General features: G+C 43.3%; 1 protein-coding gene across 1 annotated transcript; it reads right to left on the bottom strand.

Moving 5' to 3' along the window:
- Positions 1 to 330: 330 nt before the first annotated feature.
- Positions 331 to 16,364, bottom strand: LOC146990558 (uncharacterized). Its single transcript, XM_085804165.1, has 20 exons — positions 16,082 to 16,364; positions 15,648 to 15,904; positions 13,758 to 13,979; positions 13,183 to 13,296; positions 12,850 to 12,928; positions 12,461 to 12,689; positions 10,507 to 12,298; positions 10,251 to 10,424; positions 9,848 to 10,021; positions 9,664 to 9,716; positions 9,007 to 9,537; positions 8,610 to 8,644; positions 5,060 to 5,169; positions 4,614 to 4,692; positions 4,237 to 4,462; positions 2,139 to 3,936; positions 1,875 to 2,048; positions 1,610 to 1,783; positions 1,392 to 1,438; positions 331 to 1,262 (listed from the first exon to the last, which is right to left on the bottom strand). Exons 3-20 carry the CDS (start codon positions 13,946 to 13,948, stop codon positions 733 to 735), a joined length of 6,510 nt encoding a protein of 2,169 aa, XP_085660291.1. The 5' UTR covers positions 13,949 to 13,979; positions 15,648 to 15,904; positions 16,082 to 16,364; the 3' UTR covers positions 331 to 732.
- Positions 16,365 to 20,566: the final 4,202 nt, after the last annotated feature.

Below are 20,566 nucleotides of genomic sequence, written 5' to 3'. Positions count from 1 at the left end.
AACCCAATTTCCTGGAACCTCTTAGTCTTTGTTCTGGACGTAAAGCTTCAACATTGAGAGCCTCTGGAATACTTTCACTGTATTTGTCTTTCCTCAGACATTTCATGTACACTGTGGCAGTGTTTTAGTTTGAACCTGATCATGTCAGTTCTTCAATGATTCAGAGACAAAACACAAATATTCTCAGTGAGGCTTTTATTGTCAAAAGATGACAAAGTGACAGTGGTAAATAAGTAAAACTCTACAACATTTTTATCCTGCAATAATCTCTTAATTGTATGAAGCAGACAATTTATTGACGTGTGTCAGAGTACAGATCATCCTGATCAAATACAATTCTATTACCAGTGAATGTTAGAGATTTTTACTGTAATGGAAGTACTAAAGAACTTGGGTTTAAAGACAGTTCAGCATTGAAAAGGACTTTTTCCATCAAGATATTGTTATAGTGATCCACAGAGTATTTACAGAATCTAATGTCAAATCTGAAGGTAAGTGATGAATCATGTTAATCACCGCAACCATTTACAATAAAATTCAAACAACTTAAACATGGCAGCATCTCCTTCCTGATCTCTAGGCCTATTTGTGCCCATCATTGAGACAAATGGAAGGAGATAGAACGAACGAACGAACGAACAGATGGATGAACATAATTTGTTATCTGTTAAAAAAGACACGGCAAAAAGGAACGCAAGAGCTTTTTTTTCCCAAAAGGGGAGCATCTGGACACTAGACTGTACACAAAGACACCGTAGATTGCTGGGACCTGAACCTAAACCCAGGATACGGAGGTTCAGTGAAGGTGGTGTTGAAGGTGTAGAGGTGGATCAGAGAGTCAGAGGAGACTCTGTAGAAGGACAGAGAGCCAGCAGGACAGTCCACATACACTGCTACTCTGTTGGAGACAGAGGAGGACGGGGAGTATGTTACTGTATTACTGTGACTGACAGAGTAACCATCATCAGAACATTTCAGACTCCAGGACTGATCGTTTCTTCCAAGCCTGCAGCTCTCACTGTTTCCTTTCCTGCTGATTCCTCTGTAACTCACTGACACATCAACAGCTCCTGTCCACTCCACCTCCCAGTAACAGCGACCAGTCAGACCAGTTGAACACAGCAGCTGAGGCCAGTGTTCAAATCTGTCTGGATGATCAGGATAGGACTGATCCTCCTCCATATGTGTCGCCTTCCTGTTGTCGTTGGAGAGTTTGATCTTTTTGTTCACAATGTTTGTGTCGATTGTGAGTTGACAGGAATCTGATGGAGAGAACAAGACACAGCTGTAGTTAATGATCATCTGATCAGTTATTGACAGTTTGATGAAGACTCATGATGCCAGTGATGTGACAGAGTGAAGAAGGTTTAATGAAGTCCAAACACACTTACACTTCCTCAGACCTGCTGTCAACCATTGGACTCCACCAGGCTCCACCCTGAAAGAAGAAGAAGAGAAGAAGGAGCTGGAGACTTCCTGTTGTGATGATACACAGCAGGAGGAGACGAGGAGGAAACACCTCATCACCTTGTCTAATAGTGAAATGTGCACCTGCATGAAGCTCCACCTCTATCAGACAGTGTGTGTGGCTGCAGCAGCCTCTCCATACCTGAGAGTCTCCAATCTCCAGTCTGGATCCTCCACTCTGGCCGACAGCTGCTCTACTCCTGAGGCTCCTGGATGGTTGTAGCTCAGGTCCAGCTCTCTCAGATGGGAGGGGTTGGAGCTCAGAGCTGAGGCCAGAGAAGCACAGCCTTCCTCTGTGACCAGACATCCTGACAGACTGAACACACACAACAACACACAGGAACTCTCTGTCAACACCTGGGGGCGTGTTCAAGTGTTATCAGATCAACAGCTGGATGGATCCTCACCTGAGAGTCTCCAGTTCACAGTGTGGACTCTCCAGTCCACCAGACAGGACCTTCACTCCTGAGTCCTGCAGGTCGTTGTTACTCAGGTCCAGGTGTCTCAGACGAGAGGACTGGGAGCTGAGGACTGAGGACAGAGCTTCACAGCTTCTCTCTGAGAGGTTACAGCCTCTAAGTCTGAGGAAACATCAACAAACAAGCACCATGATTCTTTTATACAGCTCAGACCAAACTATCCTGAATTGATTCAACTCTCTCTACACTTACATAGCTTTGTTGGAGGCTTCAACCACTGGCAGCAGCCTCAGAAGAGCCTCCTCTGAAGCAGAGTACTTCTTCAGGTCAAACTTGTCCAGATCTCCTGTAAGTAAGATGTAGACCAGAGCCGACCACTGAGCAGGAGACAGTTTTTGTGTTGAGAGACTTCCTGAACTGAGGGACTGTTGGATCTCCTCCACTAGAGAAGGATAATTCAGTTCATTCAGACAGTGGAACAGGTTGATGCTTTTCTCTGCAGAGGAAGTCTCTTCAATCTTCTTCTTGATGTACTGGACCGTCTCCAGATTGGTCAGGGAGTCACTTCCTGTCTGTGTCATCAGACCTCGTAGGAGAGTCTGATTGGTCGGCAGGGAAAGACCCAGGAGGAAGCGGAGGAACAAGTCCAGGTGTCCATTTGGACTCTCTAAGGCCTCGTCCACAGCGCTCTGGTAGAAATGTGCTTTTTCAGGTTTTGGTTTAAATATTTGAAACGACCACCAAGATGTTGGTTGTTGTTGTGTCATCAGGTTGAGTCCAGAGTTGATGAAGGTCAGATGGACATGAAGAGCAGCCAAAAACTCCTGAAAACTCAGATGGACGAAGCAGAACACCTTGTCCTGGTACAGGCTGCTCTCCTCTTTAAAGATCTGTGTGAACACTCCTGAGTACACTGAGGCTGCTCTAATATCGATGCCACACTCTGTCAGGTCTGATTCATAGAAGATCAGGTTTCCTTTCTGCAGCTGCTCAAAAGCCAGTTTTCCCAGAGACTCAATCATCTTCCTGCTCCCTGGACTCCAGTGTGGATCTGTCTCAGCTCCTCCATCATACTTGACCTTCTTTAGCTTTAGATGAACCACCAGGAAGTGGATGTACATCTCAGTCAGGGTTTTGGGCAGCTCTCCTCCCACTCTGGTCTTCAACAGCTTCTCCAGAACTGTAGCAGTGATCCAGCAGAAGACTGGGATGTGGCACATGATGTGGAGGCTCCGTGATCTCTTGATGTGGGAGATGATCCTTCTGGCCTGCTCCTCATCTCTGAACCTCTTCTTGAAGTACACTTCCTTCTGTGGGTCAGTGAACCCTCTGACCTCTGTCACCATGTCAACACACTCAGGAGGGATCTGATTGGCCGCTGCAGGTCGTGTGGTTATCCAGAGGCGAGCTGTGGGAAGCAGTTTCCCCCTGATGAGGTTGGTCAGCAGCACGTCCACTGAGGTGGACTCTGTCACATCAGTCAGGATCTCAGTGTTGTGGAAGTCCAGAGGAAGTCGACACTCGTCCAGACCGTCAAAGACGAAGATGACCTGGAACTGATCAAACCTGCAGATTCCTGCTTCTTTGGTTTCAGAGAAGAAGTGATGAACAAGTTCCACCAAGCTCAACTTTTTCTCCTTCAGCACATTCAGCTCTCTGAAGGTGAAGGGAAATGTGAAGTCTATGTCCTGGTTGGTTTTGTCTTCAGCCCAGTCCAGAGTGAACTTCTGAGTTAAGACTGTTTTCCCAATACCAGCCATTCCCATTGTCATCACTGTTTTGATTGGTCGGTCTCTTCCAGGTGAAAGTTTAAAGATGTCTTCTTGTCTGATGGTTGTTTCTGGTCTGTCTGGTTTCCTGGATGCTGTTTCAATCTGTGTGACCTCATGTTCATCATTGACTTCTCCAGCCCCTCCCTCTGTGATGTAGAGCTCTGTGTAGATCTGGTTCAGAGGAGTTGGGTTTCCTGCTTTAGAGATCCCCTCAAACACACACTGGAACTTTTCCTTCAGGGCAGATTTAAGGTTCTGCTGGCACATAGCAGGAGATCCTGCAAGAACACAAAAGAACATTTATTATAGTGGTTGTTTCTGAACTTTTTCAGCTGCAAGAACAATTCAAAACAAGGCTGTGCGTAGTGTCCAGTAAATGCAAACGAATTACTTGAGAAATAAAATTCATGACTGATTCATTGACAGAATGATGTGAATTCATTGAGTAGATTGTGTAGGAATTTTTATTCCTATAAGAAACGACTATATGAACATATGGAACATATGAACAACACTTTGTGTTGATGTGAGTAAATGACTTCGTCCATCATGTTGAATCTTGAGACTGAATCTCTTACTTCTCTGTAGACACTCAGCCAGCTCCTCCTGCTTCATCCTCCTCAGGAAGTTCACTGTGATCTTCACTAATGCTTCTCTGCTCCTCCTCTGCTCTTCATCCTCACAGCCCAACACCTCCTCATCCTCCCTCTGGCTCCCTGAGCATTCTGGGTAATCTGGACTCAGAAGCTTGTGCATCTTCTTCAGCTCGTTCTTCATAAATGTGGCCATGTTCTCCTCCAGCAGCTGGAACAGAAACTCCATGAGTGACGGCATCAAACTAAAACCATGGAGCCAAACATCAGATCCATGTTGGACAGACTGACAATCCACTGGTGTCAAAGTGCAGCATGGAGATGATTGTGAACACAACAGATGTGACAGCAGCTGTCCTCACCTTAAATATGGAGTCCAGGTGTGTTTGATGCTGCTGGGTAGACTGACCACTGGGAACCTCTGAGCTCTCCTGGTCCACTCTGTGGAGGAATCATGGAGAATGAGCTCACATCATGTCTGTCCACACAGAGACACACACAAGCTAAAGGTCCATGAAGTCAGGTTTGATGTGACAGCCAATCAGACGCCTCCCTGTAGAGGTGAAGGTTGACTAGTCCTGCTGATCCCACTGAGAATCAACAGCTCAGTCTGCAGCTGTTTGTAGCTTCAGCTCAGTGTTTGGTTCAGTCCCTACAGCTCTCACCACCCCTCACAGTTTGACCTCCACCTTCCAATGTGGACGTTCACAACACAGAGACACTTTGACCTCTGACCTGGTCCAACAACACCTCATACAACTGGTTGTTTTATAAATTAACCTGAGTCTGAGTGTCAGTTACTGCTTACATTTGACCAGCAGATCCTCGTCCTCCTTTAAACTCAACGATGACATCCTTTGAGTCGTTGCTCTTTAGAGACAGACAGCTGGGTTGAGGAGAGTCTGGTCTCTGCTGCTGGATCCTGAAACAACAACACAACAACCTTAGAGAAAACTGATGAAAAATGTCTTCAGTCTTTTAATGAACACAACAACTGACTTTTAATGAGAAAAGTGTTTCTGAATGTTTTAATTCTGACCTTCCATCACCAGATTGACTGAATTTAACACACAGCTTTTAATGAGAGTAACAATGATGGAGAAGTCGTCCTTATACCTTTGACCTTTGATCTGGCTCTCATGTTCCCCACACAGAGTGGTTTTAGAGGGATGAACTCCCTGTTCTTTGTCCATGCTGCAGAGTTCACATCCACATCAGTTCACACACACCTTGTAGCTTCACCTGCAGAGGAAACACACATCATTGCCAGCTTATATGTCCATCATGTGTCCAGCTGCTCCTCAACTGATTGGCTCTTCTTCTCTGTTTCAGTTTTTGGAAGAGGAAGCTGCTGCACTTCTACTCTCCGTCCACTAGATGGAGCCACATGACCAGAGAGGCTGATGTGGGGTTAGTTAGTCTTAAAATATTCCTGTTTTTAATGACCCTGACACATTCTGACATCTGTAGTAACAATAATGAGTAATGTCATAATAATGACCAGGGTCGCTTTCTTTAATAGTTTAATAGTAAAGTCTGAACCGGCACAAAGTACCAGTAACAACAGAGACACAGACAGGAAGTGCGTAATGTCTTGACAGACAGGTTTTCTACACTGTAAACAGCCATAGAGATTCAGATATGAAACAAAACATTGATCAAGTTGAGCCGGTCCCATAGTTTCTACTATGCTGCTGTCCAAAACAAATACAAGAAACACAGTTTACAAGTCGAAATTAAACGAGAAATGTGTTTAAAAGTCTGAATACTGTACCCTAAGTAATACTTTAAAGGACAATTCCGGGCGAATTCAACTCTGGGGTGTATTTTCATATCATTTTAGGTCTAAAAGAATGAATCTGAAGATTTTCAGTTTAATCGCTCCTGTTTTGCAGTAGTTGCATCTGTCCCCGCGTCCCCACGGCAGCAATGAATGGGAGTGGATGTAAGTTCCGCTGTTTAGGCTGTTTCCAGCCCTCAAAGCCGCAATTTTTTTCCACAGACAGCGTCAGATGGCTACTCAAACATGCACCGAGAAGTTTATTTACTTCAAGCAAGCCAACATGTTTGTAAAACTAGATCTAATTCAAAGTCTCCCGGAGTCTCGCGCGAGACCCAGTTGCCGTGCGCGGTGTGTTCAGGTGCAGTGGGAAAAGCTACCGTTTGTGTCATAAACACAGGAATATCAACTCTTTACTTGCTTCAAGTAAAAAAAACTTCTCGGCGCATCTTTGAGTAGCCACCTGACGCTGTCTGTGGAAAAAAATGTACACTTCAAGCAAGTAAAGAGTTGATATTCCTGTGTTTATGACACAAGCGGTAGCTCCGACTGCGCCTGAATACACCAGCACTGCAACTTCGGGCTCGCGCGAGACTCCGGGAGACTTTGAATTAGATCTAGTTTTACAAACATGCCGGCTTGCTTGAAGTAAATAAACTTCTCGGTGCATGTTTGAGTAGCCATCTGACGCTGTCTGTGGAAAAAAATTGCGGCTTTGAGGGCTGGAAACAGCCTAAACAGCGGAACTTACATCCACTCCCATTCATTGCTGCCGTGGGGACGCGGGGACAGACGCAACTACCGCAAAACAGGAGCGATTAAACTGAAAATCTTCAGATTCATTCTTTTAGACCTAAAATGATATGAAAATACACCCCAGAGTTGAATTCGCCCGGAATTGTCCTTTAACTGTGTCTGTGATGTTAATGTTGTGTTTTTATTATAGTTCAAGATAACTCTTTATCATCATTGCACAGTCATACTTAGTACAATAGTGCAATGATATAAAGCAGTAGAATGTGGAAATGTAATTAGAGTGTAAAGATTTTGCTAAATGTATGTAGTCACTGTTTATCACAGGATGATCAAATTAGATGTATTCCTTAAAGCAGTTTATAGAGACATGTCCAAAGTTACAGTCTTAATAAAGCCTTCACTTTGATGTCTAAAAGTAGTTTAAACAAAATCTATTTGATCACGTCACTGATTATGTGTTAATTCAGATTTGCAAAAAGCTCTGGTTCCTGTAGGACGAGAGACAGGTGTGTGACGCAGTTATATTTCTGACTGCAGCCAGGATTGTTTCAGTTACAACACCAACTGCTTTGAATACAAGAGTCTGTTCAAATGAGATCAAAACTGGCCTTATACTGACAATCATTACCGAGCAGGAAAATAGAGGGAACGGATTCATTATAGATGAAATTAAGAGATTAAACACAACAAACTTACGAAGAGTTCAGAAAGTCCAGAGAGATGATGAGGAGACATTTCCATTCGACGCTTGTAGAGAACAGGCTGGTAGGGGAAGTGCCTATGTAAATAAGTCAGGACTGCACCTGTTATGGAGGCAGGACTTGCGGCATCATGTTATGTGTTCACTGCTGGTCCAGAAAAACTTGACTGACAACATGTGTATGTGTACTGCAGGGCCTCTTATCAAATGTCCTCCATCAGTCTTGTTTTGTTTTGTTTTGTTTTTATTTTAGGGGAACATGTAGGAGTGGATGAAGACTTCCATTCTTCAACATCCTGACAAGTTTCTGAATGACAGAAATGTCAGGTGAGACCGCACCAAGTTCATCCTTTAGCCCAGCTCTGAGATTCTGTCAGAGTCTCTGTCACTAACAGACATTGCACTGTTTGGTTAGAGTTATGTGTGTTGATGAGTCGAACAATAAGGAGTTATCATTACCTCAGAGGAGAAACATGTTTTTTGAAAGTGAAACTTAACTTCAACAAGAAAATGGTGGGAGGGAGTAAGGAATTCAAAGTCGCTGAGCAGGTTTAGACTTAAGTCTTGTCTTGACTTGTAGTGACTGTGATCATTTAGTTGATGATATTTTTGAAAGTTAGTACCTGCTTGGATCAAAATGTGTGTTGTAGATTTTATTTTATCTGATAGCTTAACCCCATGTGGCGGTAATCTTTGGTCCGTCCAGTACTCCACATAACCACCAATATTAAGTCGTCATCTTGGCACAAAAAGAAACTCCTGAGTCAGTAAAAACTTTACAAAGTTACAAGATTCACTCTTGGCTCAATCAGGCACAACAGTCAGAAAGCTGCTCCTTCAGCTGCTTAACCTGGTCAGGGAGCTAAGTGGCTGTGATGTCACCAGCAGGGTAGTTAAAGGAGCATTTCAACATTTCTAAAGGAAACTACTAAAACATCATTAGCAATATCAATATGACTCTTATAACCTTGTGAAGGACAGGAAGACAAGTCAGACAGATTCAAAGCTGCTGGCCAGAGGGAAATTTTGAATGAGAAGAGCTGCTGGGGGCTGAAGCTGTTCTCATGTCCACCTCCCTGAGAGCATCATTACATCATGACACTACAGTGTGATGTCCTTTACCCTGATGGAGATCACATTCAGTACCCAGCTAACAGCTGTTTGGAGTAAAGTCAACAGGATGAATCACAACAGTTCTCCAAAGTTTAGAATGAAATCTACTTTATTTGCCGTAAATATATTGAATTATTTCAAACCTTAACAAAGTATAAACAAAAAGAAGGCGTAAGAAGAAGAAGAAGCTCCACCCATGATGGAGATGAGTTTGGCAGGTTGAGTTGAAGCAGCAGCATTTAGCTAAAGACGGACTTGACTGAAAACACGTCACAGTAACAATCATATTGGACACGTGATCCAGTGGCAATCTAGATGTAAATCTGAAAACGTATGAGTGAAAAAGACAAACATTTACAGACTGAACTGTAACAACAGGAACGTGTGTTTCTGTGCTACACTCAACACAGAGACACTGAGGAACCAGACCACCAGACTCCAAACCCAGCATACAGAGGCTCAATGAAGGTGGTGTTGAAGGTGTGGAGGTGGATCAGTGAGTCAGAGGAGACTCTGTAGAAGGACAGAGAGCCAGCAGGACAGTCCACATACACTGCTACTCTGTCAGAGACACAGGAGGAGGAGGAGGAGGAGGAGATGGGTTTTTGCACGTTATTGTGCCAGAAGATGTAACGGCCATCAGAGCACCGTAGACTCCAGGACTGATGGTTCATTCCAAACACGCAGTCGTCTCTGTTTCCTCTCTTTCTGATTCCTCTGTAACTCACTGATATATCCACATCCCCTCTCCACTCGACCTCCCAGTAACAGCGACCAGTCAGACCAGTTGAGCACAGCAGCTGAGGCCACCGTTCAAATCTGTCTGGATGATCAGGATATGACTGATCCTCCTCCAAATGTGTCACTGTCCTGTTGTCGTCGGAGAGTATGAGCTTTTTGTTCACTGTGTTTGTGTCAATTGTGAGTCGACAGGAATCTGATGGAGAAACAAGACACAGCTGCAGTTATTGATCAGTTATTGATAGTTTGATGAAGACTCATGACGACAGTGTGAAGATGGTTGAATGTGCCGCTTTGTTTCCATGAATAAAAGTCCAAACACACTTACACTTCCTCAGACCTGTTGTCAACCATTGTACTCCATCAGGCTCCACTCTGAAAGAAGAGGAGAAGAAGGAGCTGGAGTCTTCATGTTGTGATGATACAGAGCAGGAGGAGGAGATGAGGAAACACCTCATCACCTTGTCTAATAGTAAAGTGTGCACCTGCATGAAGCTTCTCCATACCTGAGAGAGTCCAGTTTCCAGTCTGGATCCTTCAGTCCGGCCGACAGCAGCTTCACTCCTGAGGCTCCTGGATGGTTGTAGCTCAGGTCCAGCTCTCTCAGATGGGAGGGGTTGGAGCTCAGAGCTGAGGCCAGAGAGGCACAGCCTTCCTTTGTTACCAGACATCCTGACAACCTTCAAAACATGCACGAGATACATATCAGATCACCTTCATAGTCTAGACTTAGATTAGCAGAATTCATACATAACATGGGATCGGGTACAGTGCATTGGGTGATTGAAGTTCAGGCTCAAGTTTTGACATGATTGTTAATTGTTCAGGAAACTAAATCAGGTTGAGGCTTGACTACTTGTCTTTCGTGAAGATCTTTCTTGTGTTATGCTGAATGAATTAGATCCTCACCTGAGAGTCTCCAGTCTACAGTGTGGACTCCCCAGTCCACCACACAGGACCTTGACTCCTGAGTCCGGGAGGTTGTTGTTACTCAGGTCCAGGTGTCTGAGACTAGAGGACTGGGAGCTGAGGACTGAGGACAGAGCTTCACAGCTTCTCTCTGAGAGGTTACAGCCGCTCAGTCTGAAGAAACAACAACAACATGATTGTGTTACACAGCTTGGACCAAACTATCCTCAATTGAACCATCTCTTTCTGCACTTACAGAACTTTGTTGGCGGCTTCAACCACTGGCATCAGTCTCAGAAAAGCCTCCTCTGAAGCAGAGTATTTCTTAAGGTCAAACTCATCCAGATCTCCTGATGACAGTAAAATGTAGACCAGAGCCGACAACTGACCAGGAGACAGTTTTTGTGTTGAGAGACTTCCTGAGCTCAGGGACTGTTGGATCTGCTCCACTAGAGAACGATCATTCAGTTCATTCAGACAGTGGAACAGGTTGATGCTTTTCTCTGCAGAAGGAATCTCTTCAATCTTTTTCTTGATGTACTGGACTGTTTTCTGATTGGTCAGGGAGTCACTTCCTGTCTGTGTCATCAGACCTCGTAGGAGAGTCTGATTGGTCGGCAGGGAAAGACCCAGGAGGAAGCGGAGGAACAAGTCCAGGTGTCCATTTGGACTCTTTAAGGCCTCGTCCACAGCGCTCTGGTAGAAACAGGCCGGGGTACATTCAACTTTTCTTTCAGACTTCTTGGAGGTTGGTTGTTGTTGTGACATCAGGTTGAGTCCAGAGTTGATGAAGGTCAGATGGACATGAAGAGCAGCCAGAAACTCCTGAACACTCAGATGGACGAAGCAGAACACCTTGTCCTGGTACAGGCCGCTCTCCTCTTTAAAGATCTGTGTGAACACTCCTGAGTACACTGAGGCTGCTCTGATATCGATGCCACACTCTGTCAGGTCTGATTCATAGAAGATCAGGTTTCCTTTCTGCAGCTGCTCAAAAGCCAGTTTTCCCAGAGACTCAATCATCTTCCTGCTCTCTGGACTCCAGTGTGGATCTGTACCAGTTCTTCCATCGTACTTGATGTTCTTCACTTTGGACTGAACCACCAGGAAGTGGATGTACATCTCAGTCAGGGTCTTGGGCAGCTCTCCTCCCTCTCTGGTCTTCAACAGATCCTCCAGAACTGTAGCAGTGATCCAGCAGAAGACTGGGATGTGGCACATGATGTGGAGGCTTCGTGAGGTCTTGATGTGCGAGATGATCTCTCTGGCCTGCTCCCTATCTTTGAACCTCTTCTTGAAGTACTCCTCCTTCTGTGGGTGAGTGAACCCTCTGACCTCTGTCACCATGTCAACACACTCAGGAGGGATCTGATTGGCTGCTGCAGGTCGTGTGGTTATCCAGAGGCGAGCAGAGGGAAGCAGTTTCCCCCTGATGAGGTTGGTCAGCAGCACGTCCACTGAGGTGGACTCTGTCACATCAGTCAGGATCTCAGTGTTGTGGAAGTCCAGAGGAAGTCGACACTCGTCCAGACCGTCAAAGATGAAGACGACCTGGAACTGATCAAACCTGCAGATTCCTGCTTCTTTGGTTTCAGTGAAGAAGTGATGGACAAGTTCCACCAAGCTCAACTTTTTCTCCTTCAGCACATTCAGCTCTCTGAAGGTGAAGGGAAATGTGAAGTGTATGTCCTGGTTGGTTTTGTCTTCAGCCCAGTCCAGAGTGAACTTCTGTGTTAAGACTGTTTTTCCAATGCCAGCCATTCCCATTGTCATCACTGTTCTGATTGGTCGGTCTCTTTGTGGGATTTTAAAGATGTCTTCTTGTCTGATGGTTGTTTCTGGTCTGTCTGGTTTCCTGGACGCTGTTTCAATCCATCTGACCTCATGTTCATTATTGACCTCTCCAGCCCCTCCCTCTGTGATGTAGAGCTCTGTGTAGATCTGGTTCAGAGGAGTTGGGTTTCCTGCTTTACAGATCCCCTCAAACACACACTGGAACTTCTTCCTCAGGTCAGATTTAAGGTTCTGCTGGCACATAGCAGGAGATCCTGCAAGAACACAAAAGAACATTTATTGTAATGCAGTTGTATCTTAACTTTTTCAGCTGCAAGAGAGAAGTAAGATTCAAAACAAGGTTGCACTAACTCCGATAGGCATCACAATTGAAATGTCTCATTTGTCCATTACATTGAATCTTTCAAGAAACGTACTCCTCAGCAGACGCTTAGCCAGCTCCTCCTGCTTCATCCTCCTCAGGAAGTTCACTGTGATCTTCACTAATGCCTCTGTGCTTCTCCTCCTCTGCTCTTCATCCTCACCATCCAACAGACTCTCATCCTCCCTCTGGCTCCCTGAGCTTTCTGGGTAATCTGGACTCAGAGACTTGTGCATCTTCTTCAGCTCGTTCTTGACAAAAGTGACCATGTTCTCCTCCAGCAGCTGGAACAGAAACTCTATGAGTGACAACATCAAACTAAAACCATGGAGCCAAACATCAGATCCATGTTGGACAGACTGACAATCCACTGGTGTCAAAGTGCAGCATGGAGATGATGGTGAACACAACAGATGTAACAGCAGCTGTTGGACATGTCCTCACCTTAAATATGGAGTCCAGGTGTGTTTGATGCTGCTGGGCAGACTGACCACTGGGAACCTCTGAGCTCTCCTGGTCCACTCTGGAATCAAAACACAAACACAAGTCAAAGGTTCATCCACTGCTTCTTCTGAATCAACAAGTGAGAACTGACTGTGAGTCACTGAGGTCAACTGTCTGAACGTCTTCCAGGACAGGACACATGGAAAAGTTATCTTCCATATTTAAATCACTTCGTCCTCTCTTTGAAGGCTGGGATCTTTAGAATAATAACCAGATGGAGATGGAGCCACAGTACCAGAGAGGCTGATGTGGGGTGAGTCAGTGTCAGCTTACATCTGATCAGCTGATTGTTCTTGTCCTCCAAAAGTCAAGATCCAGTCCCTTGACTTGTTGCTGTTGAAAGAAAGACAGCTCGGTTCTGAAGAGTATTTTGTTTGCTGTTGCATCCTGAAAAGAAAATAAACAAACAAACAATTAATTAATATGAATGTGATGACCTGACCTGTCTGCAAGTTTAAGTCAAAGAGCAATTATCAAAGCATCCATCAGCCACTGTGTTTTGTTGGGCCAATGTTCTCGGTTGATCTATGAACTTGCAGCTCATGTCTGATCAACTGATGTCCACTGTCCTTTAGGATGCAACAACATTGTGTAGATGAAGTATTTAAATCTATAGAAATCATAGTGACCAGATGTCAATGCGCAGCAATGGTCTCATAGTGATGCAACCTGGACACATCATCAGTGATGTTATCATTAATCATTATTTTAAAGCCAAGTTGAGTCAGATTTAAGTGTGTAGTGTGAGTTAATATAAGTTATGTAAAGGGACTTTAGAAATCTCTTCATCATACTGTTCTGTGTCCTTTGACTTTGCCATTTTCCAGCTCTAAGTGTTGTATTCTTACCTTCCATTAACAGACTGTCTGAAGTGAAGAGGGGGTTCGATGGAGTGGTTGCTCTTTGCGGACAAACAGCTGGATCCTGGTCCAGGTTCGGGTCCAGCAAAATGTGTGTTTTTCTGCTGCTCTGGGCTGGAGCCACATGGAGTGGTTTTAGAAAGAGGCGCTCCCTCCTCTGTGCCATCACACTGATCCATGCTGCTGAGGTCACACACTCTGGAGCTTCACCTGCAGAGGAAACACACATCACATCAACTGACATGTCCATCGTGTGTCCAGCTGCTCCTCCAACATCTGGCTCTTCTTCTCTATTCCAGTGTGAGGAAGAGGAAGCTGCTGCACTTCTACTTTCAGTCCACTAGATGGAGCCACAGGACCAGAGAGGCTGATGTGGGGTGAGTCAGTGTCTTTACTCAGAATTGTCTCTCAAATATTCATTTAGTTCAGTTCTGTTCAGTTTATTAGTGTAAAGTCACCATGGTAACTACATGGTCTCAATACACTTTACAGAATCAGTTACAAGTCAAAAAAGTAGACAGGCCAAATAAGCAAAAGAACACAAGAAAAGCCAGACAAGGATAGAATAATTAGAAACTGAAACTACACCAAAACATTGGGTAGAAAGGTGTATTTTAAATATTGCATTGGAGGTGGACTCTTTAATATGTAACGGGAGGCTATTCCATGTGGTATGGAGTGTGGTAGGAGAAGGCCCTGCAACCAAATGATATTTTATCAACTGAGGGAATGACCAAAAGCTGTGAGTTCAGAGAGCAAAGAGGTCGAGGCAGATAGGTAAGACCATTTATTATAAGTTTAACTTATGAGTTACAGTCCTCTAGTCTGGAAGACGCCAGAGCATGAGGGACAATTTTCAGCATTGTGATGAGAAAAAACAGGGTGGCTTTTTAGCAATGTTAAAGAGATGGAAAAATGCAGATTTGGTGGTTTCCCAGATGTGAGGCTGAAAAGATCAAGCAGAATCAAAGGTGACTCCTAAGTTTTTTATGCTGGTACTCTGTGTGATCGTGCATCCATCAAAACTCTTTGAGAAGAAGTACTTATAATTAGAAAGCTTGATCACAATTAAGTCAAACTTAGTCAGACAGAGTTCCATGAGTTTTTTGTTTTTTGTTTCAACTTGTCAAAGTTATTCCCTAAAGTGAAGCAAATGAACAGTGATGCTGATGAAACCTCTTGAACAACAGAATCTGAAGTGGGTTTATGGAGGCAGTTATCAGATCTGTTAGATACCAAATACTAAAGTTCTGTCTTAGGATTTGTGAGCTGCAATATTTCAACATCGGAGAAGCAATGTGGAGTGATTAATCATATCATCACCATTGTATATTATGTGTTTAAACTCTAAGTCCAGTTACACTAAATTTATAACAACAGAAAAATCCAATAAGTGACGTGTGCTGCTGTCATGCGTTAATGAGTCAGACGATAAAAGCTTCACATTACCTCAGAAGAGAAATTCAACTGCGTCACATGTTCTTTGAAAGTGAAACTTAAAGAGTTAAATATAGATGAGGAGGTGGTGGTCAGCAGAAACAGCAGAAACAGCTGACACAGTGTCAGAGCGTGGTCAGTTGTACAGTAGTTTGACTTTGTTTTGGTGTCTGTCCTGAAGCTGAACAACGTCTGAGATGAGATATGACTGAGTTAGAGCTTTAAATGACTAAGTCTGACAGTTTCTAAGCGTCCCTGAAAGCATCAAGATGTAGTCTCTGTCAGGTGTTGTAACAGCTGCTGATTACACTGTTTGACTGGAGTAAAGTCACAGCATGGAGGTTTCTCTGTGAGCACTACGGCTGTTCAAGGTGTAGAATGAAACATACTCTAACTGCTGTAACGATAGAACGACTGTAAAAAAAACAACAACAAACTTACAACTGAGGCCTCCAGTCCGGACAGAAAGTGGAAGAAGAAGTGTTGACTGGTCACTGTCCTCTGCAGCTTTCAGCTAAAGACGAAGAGACAGGATCTGATCAAAATGTCATTTCACTGTTGTTTCAGGGAGTCCTGTTGGACACGTGATGTGGTCCAGTGGGAGGTTTTCCTCGCCTGCGTGAGAAAAACCCACATTACCCAACATCCTGACCACTTCCTGAATGATAGAAGAGAGAAGTGAGTCTTTCTTTTTACATCTTTCTGTCACTTTTTCTCTTGGCCTATTTTGAATTGATGGACATTGCATTGTTGCCACCTCTTCCTCTTTCTTCATAAAGGATGGACTCTCTGGAACCGCTGTCGGTATTACATTGGAGAGGACAAGGCTGACCTCTACGGTTAGTCGACCACTATTTTGTTTTTTTTATATTTACTGTATTTACTTATTTTTTTAGGTCTTTATTTTTTCTTTATAATGTCTCTGATCACCCTCGAGGTGCAATGTTTGTATATTTACCTAGTATATTTGTTCTTTTTTAAATATTATTACCATCTCTTTTATTGTTTGCTTATTTTTGTGAGTAATTATTTTTTAATAGGGTGGTGCTAACTGCTAATGATGGATGTAGATGACATTGGTAAGAACAGTAGCTTTGTTTACATGCGCAAAAATCTCTTGATCGGTTAAAAAAAGTTGAGGGATGGGAAAATCCAAATCCACTGTTTAAATATGGGCACAAAATCAAAGAGTTGATGATAGTATTTGTTGAGTTAGAAGACAGCTCGGCTGGGTAGTCGAGAGGTTTACACTACTGGTGTTGGAGTTGAAGGTTGTGAGTTCAAGACCGACCATGCGGTAATAATACATAGGAGGGAGGAGTCAGGACCAGCGTTTCCGCTAGAAAAAAATGTCACCGGACAACGTGACCGGCAGGTTTTCAATTTACCGGACAAATGTTTCAAATTCCGGTCATTATTAATAAATAATAGCCAACTGCACAACTGAAAATATTGTAGCAACCCCGCAGTAATGTTGTTGTTATGGTGTTTAAGTTCCGTGATTTCCGACTGACTGTGAATGTGTCTGGTACGGCCCGGGCAGGTTGGATGAGAAGCTGCGGGGCCGGGGTGTGTGTGTGTAGGTGAGTGAGTGAGGAGGAGCAGAGGAGGAAGTAAGAGCTGTCAGATAAGTTTGTGTTATGTTGTTGCCATTACGTCGGGCCGGACCCTACAATATCAATAAGAACGTGTGCTTAACATAGACGTCGGACGCGAAATAGCCTCCTTTCGGTGTCGTTAACCGGTGTCAGGCTCGCGCTCTGCCGCGATTTGTGTTTATTCATCACAGAGCGCGCGAGAGATTAATACACACATTTACACAGGCTACACACACATACGGGCTACACATGATACACAGACACACAGCTGAGGGGCCGAGGCGCGGCACGGAGAAATGCGCATCTGGTGGCGTGACCCCAGGGTGCTCAACCTGGTCAGTGGGTGCTCGTGCCCCGGAGCACCCACGAAATCGGCGCCTATGCCGGGCACGACTGTCATGCATGTGCGCTGCTCTGTGTGAGGTGTGAGTCGACGACGGAGAAAGAGCGCTATACGGAGGTGACTGAACGGGACGATGTTGCGCTGGTCGAAAAATCTATTCATGGCAGACGTAATTTACTGTTAATGCCGTCAAATGGCCGCGTAAATTCTAAAATAAATATTGCACAAGCCTGCGCTCATAGCCTACATAAAGAACATAAAGCAGCTGAAGGCCACAACTTGGACTGGCTCATTTCATAATAACGCGGCGTGCTGGTAACTTGACATGGGCTAATAATAATAAAAAGTCCACTGCTTTGCAATAAAAACTCAACAAACAAACTGAAAAAAAATCCCTTGACAAGTTCTCTTTTTTTCCTTTTACTTTTTACGCTTTTTTCGCATGTGTGAAATGTGCTGCAGCTGTTTTAAAATCTAATGTGTGCAGTGTCTCTGCGCAGCTTGAAATGCGCATCAGTCTTGAGACTTTGCTCTCCGCCAGGCGACTTCACTGTGCTGTTTTGATGCGATTCTGCAGAGTGAAGCCTCTCTCCACTCAGGGTAGATGTCGCTGAAATCTCCGATTTCGTTTTTGTTTTTGTTTTTTTAATAAAATTCAAATTGTGCTCGGACTCGGAGGGAATATTTTCACCGGACATTTTGACCGGCGGGGTTAGAAAATTCCGGACTTCGGCAGATTTTACCGGCCAAAGTCTGGTAATTACCGGACAACGGAAACCCTGGTCAGGACGCCAGGGTTAGTGCGGGAGTTTCTCCCCCGCACGATAGTTATAGATGATAGTAATAGATGGAAGATAGTGATAGTAGATACCTTCAACTCCAATAGATAGTATGTAGAGAATAGCATTAAGTAAGATGGCGATAGAAGATAGTATGTAGCCTAGATAACAGCACTAGGTAACATGGTCGTAGAAGAGTTAGTTAGACCTTCAACTCCAACACCAATACCTCTCCACTATCTTTTTTTCAAAGTATAATAACAATGATAATAATAAATAAATAAATATATAAATGTATAATATATATCTATATATATGTTATTTATATAAATAAACTATATATATGTATCTATATATTTATTATATAAATCGCACACTTATTTTTTATTATATTTATTAAAATCCTGGCTTCACCTAGCTGTAGCTTCAATGCATCATGACCACATTGCCGGTCTTGAACTCACAACCTTCAACTCCAACACCAGTAGTGTAAACCTCTCGACTACCCAGCCAAGCTGTCTTCTACACTGGCTCCTGGTGTATTAGAGTTCCACATTGAAAGGAAAGCCACCAGAGAAAAGCAAAGTGCCAACACCGGGTCTTGAACCAACAACCTCTAACTCCACAGGATCTGGAAGTTGAAGATGTGGGACTTGTACTGACTCGTACGGCGCTCAGCACAGCAGCAGAAAGCAAACACAGCAAAGGTGACAAACAGTAGAAATTCCCATGTGTCACGTTGAGTGGTGGTCAATCAGTCACAGCCTGTAAATTAAACATGTCAACAGGTCTGACCAAACAGTTGATCCCTAAAAAACTCCCTTGTCTGTGGGTTTGATAGGCAATACTGTAAGTTGATGTCCAGCATCCACATAAAGGCTTTTTTTTTTACAGATTGCATTATAAAAAGATGTTGTAGAGAGCACATAGGTTCAAGGTCTTGGTAGCTTTTGTGTTATTAGATTTTTCAATAGTTTTACTGTAATATACTGCTTGACTTCATTCTTAAATGTAAGAAAAAAAGGGGATTTTGATTTGTGTATCAACATTTATGAATGTGCCATTTGGATAAAAGGATAATACGTTTAATGATGTAGTATTGTCTAACTTTGGTAAATGGAAAGACAGAAACTGGTAGAAAAAGAGCAAGACCAAAACAAATGAAAGACATCTTCAGGGCATCCCAAACAAAAAGAGCAACTTGTATCAGTGACATTTTTAAAACGTTGTGAAAAGAAGACTTTAGAAGGGTAAATTAATTCTGTGGATTATTTTGAACGATACTTCTTTTATTCTATTATTTATCATACTTCTTTTATTCTTTTATTCTATAATTTATCATATATCTAGCTGGTAAGTTCTTCTTCCAGTCAAGGTTGTTTACTGAATTAGAGTTAGTTATTCCAATAAGTGACTACACACGGAACTGATACAACTTCTTCTTGAAATAAAGCACGTATAGACTGTATAGATAATGTTGGGTTCTGTCCTATTGTGCTTTTAAATAGGCTAACATGGAAACACCAGCAGGGATACTTTGTATTTGTTTCTGTTCCAGTTCATTTATCCTGTTTGTATCCATGTGATCGGTCCTGGTCCACACAGCTGGATCATCAGCTGTCGGTCCTCCTCTCCATAGACATATATACATGTCTATATATACATGTCTACTGTAACGGTCTTCTGACTGGTCTCCCCCAAAAAAGCATCAAACAGCTGCAGCTCATTCAGAACGCTGCAGCTCAAGTTTTAACCAGAACAAAGAGATCACATCACATCACCCCAGTTCTTAAAACCTTACATTGGCTCCCAGTCAGCTACAGAATAGATTTCAAAGTTCTGCTACTGGTTTACAAATCACTGAATGGTCTAGGTCCAGAATACATGAATGACATGTTAGTAGAGTATAAACCCAGTAGAGCTCTGAGATCTACTGACTCAGGTCAGATAGTGGAGCACAGAGTTCAGACCAGACATGGTGAAGCAGCATTTAGCTGTTATGCTGCACACAACTGGAACAAACTACCAGCAGAACTGAAATCAGCCCCAATTAAAGCACTTTTAAATCCAGGTTAAAAACATTTCTCTTTTCATGTGCTTATAGCTGAGAACTTAAAACTTTATCTATTTTCTTTTATTTTACTTTTATTTGCTGTGTTTGTTTTTATTCTGTTTTATGAAGAACTTTAAACTTTATCTATTTTCTTTTATTTTACTTTTATTTGCTCTTGCTTTTAACTCTGTTTTTAGTGTTTGTTTTTATTCTGTTTTATGCTTCTCTCTCTCTCTCTCTTTTTTTTTTTTTAATGTTTTGTCTTTATGTAAAGCACATTGAGTTGCCTTGGTATGAAATGCGCTATATAAATAAAGATGCCTTGCCCTGCCTATGCTCCTCACCACCAGGCTGGATCATCAGCTGCCTACTCACCACCAGGCGGCGCTGTTGAAGCTGCAGCTTCAACCACTTCCGGTTAAGGAAGCGTGGCTCATCCATGGAGTAAGCAGACAACCGACCGAGAGAGGAGTTAAGATGGCGGAGTGAGCGGTAGCGTTTTTTGCAGGCTCCGTTATTAAAGTTTTGAAACCGTCCTAGACATTTATCCTTCGACAAAAACAACAACAACTGCACAAAAGAACTGC

The sequence above is a fragment of the Trachurus japonicus genome, chromosome 2, assembly GCF_045865225.1.
Source record: "Trachurus japonicus isolate A0001 chromosome 2, Traja_1.0".
NCBI classification, from domain to species: domain Eukaryota; kingdom Metazoa; phylum Chordata; class Actinopteri; order Carangiformes; family Carangidae; genus Trachurus; species Trachurus japonicus.
Note: the sequence above shows the minus strand (reverse complement) of the source record. Positions and strands in the feature narration are given on the sequence as shown.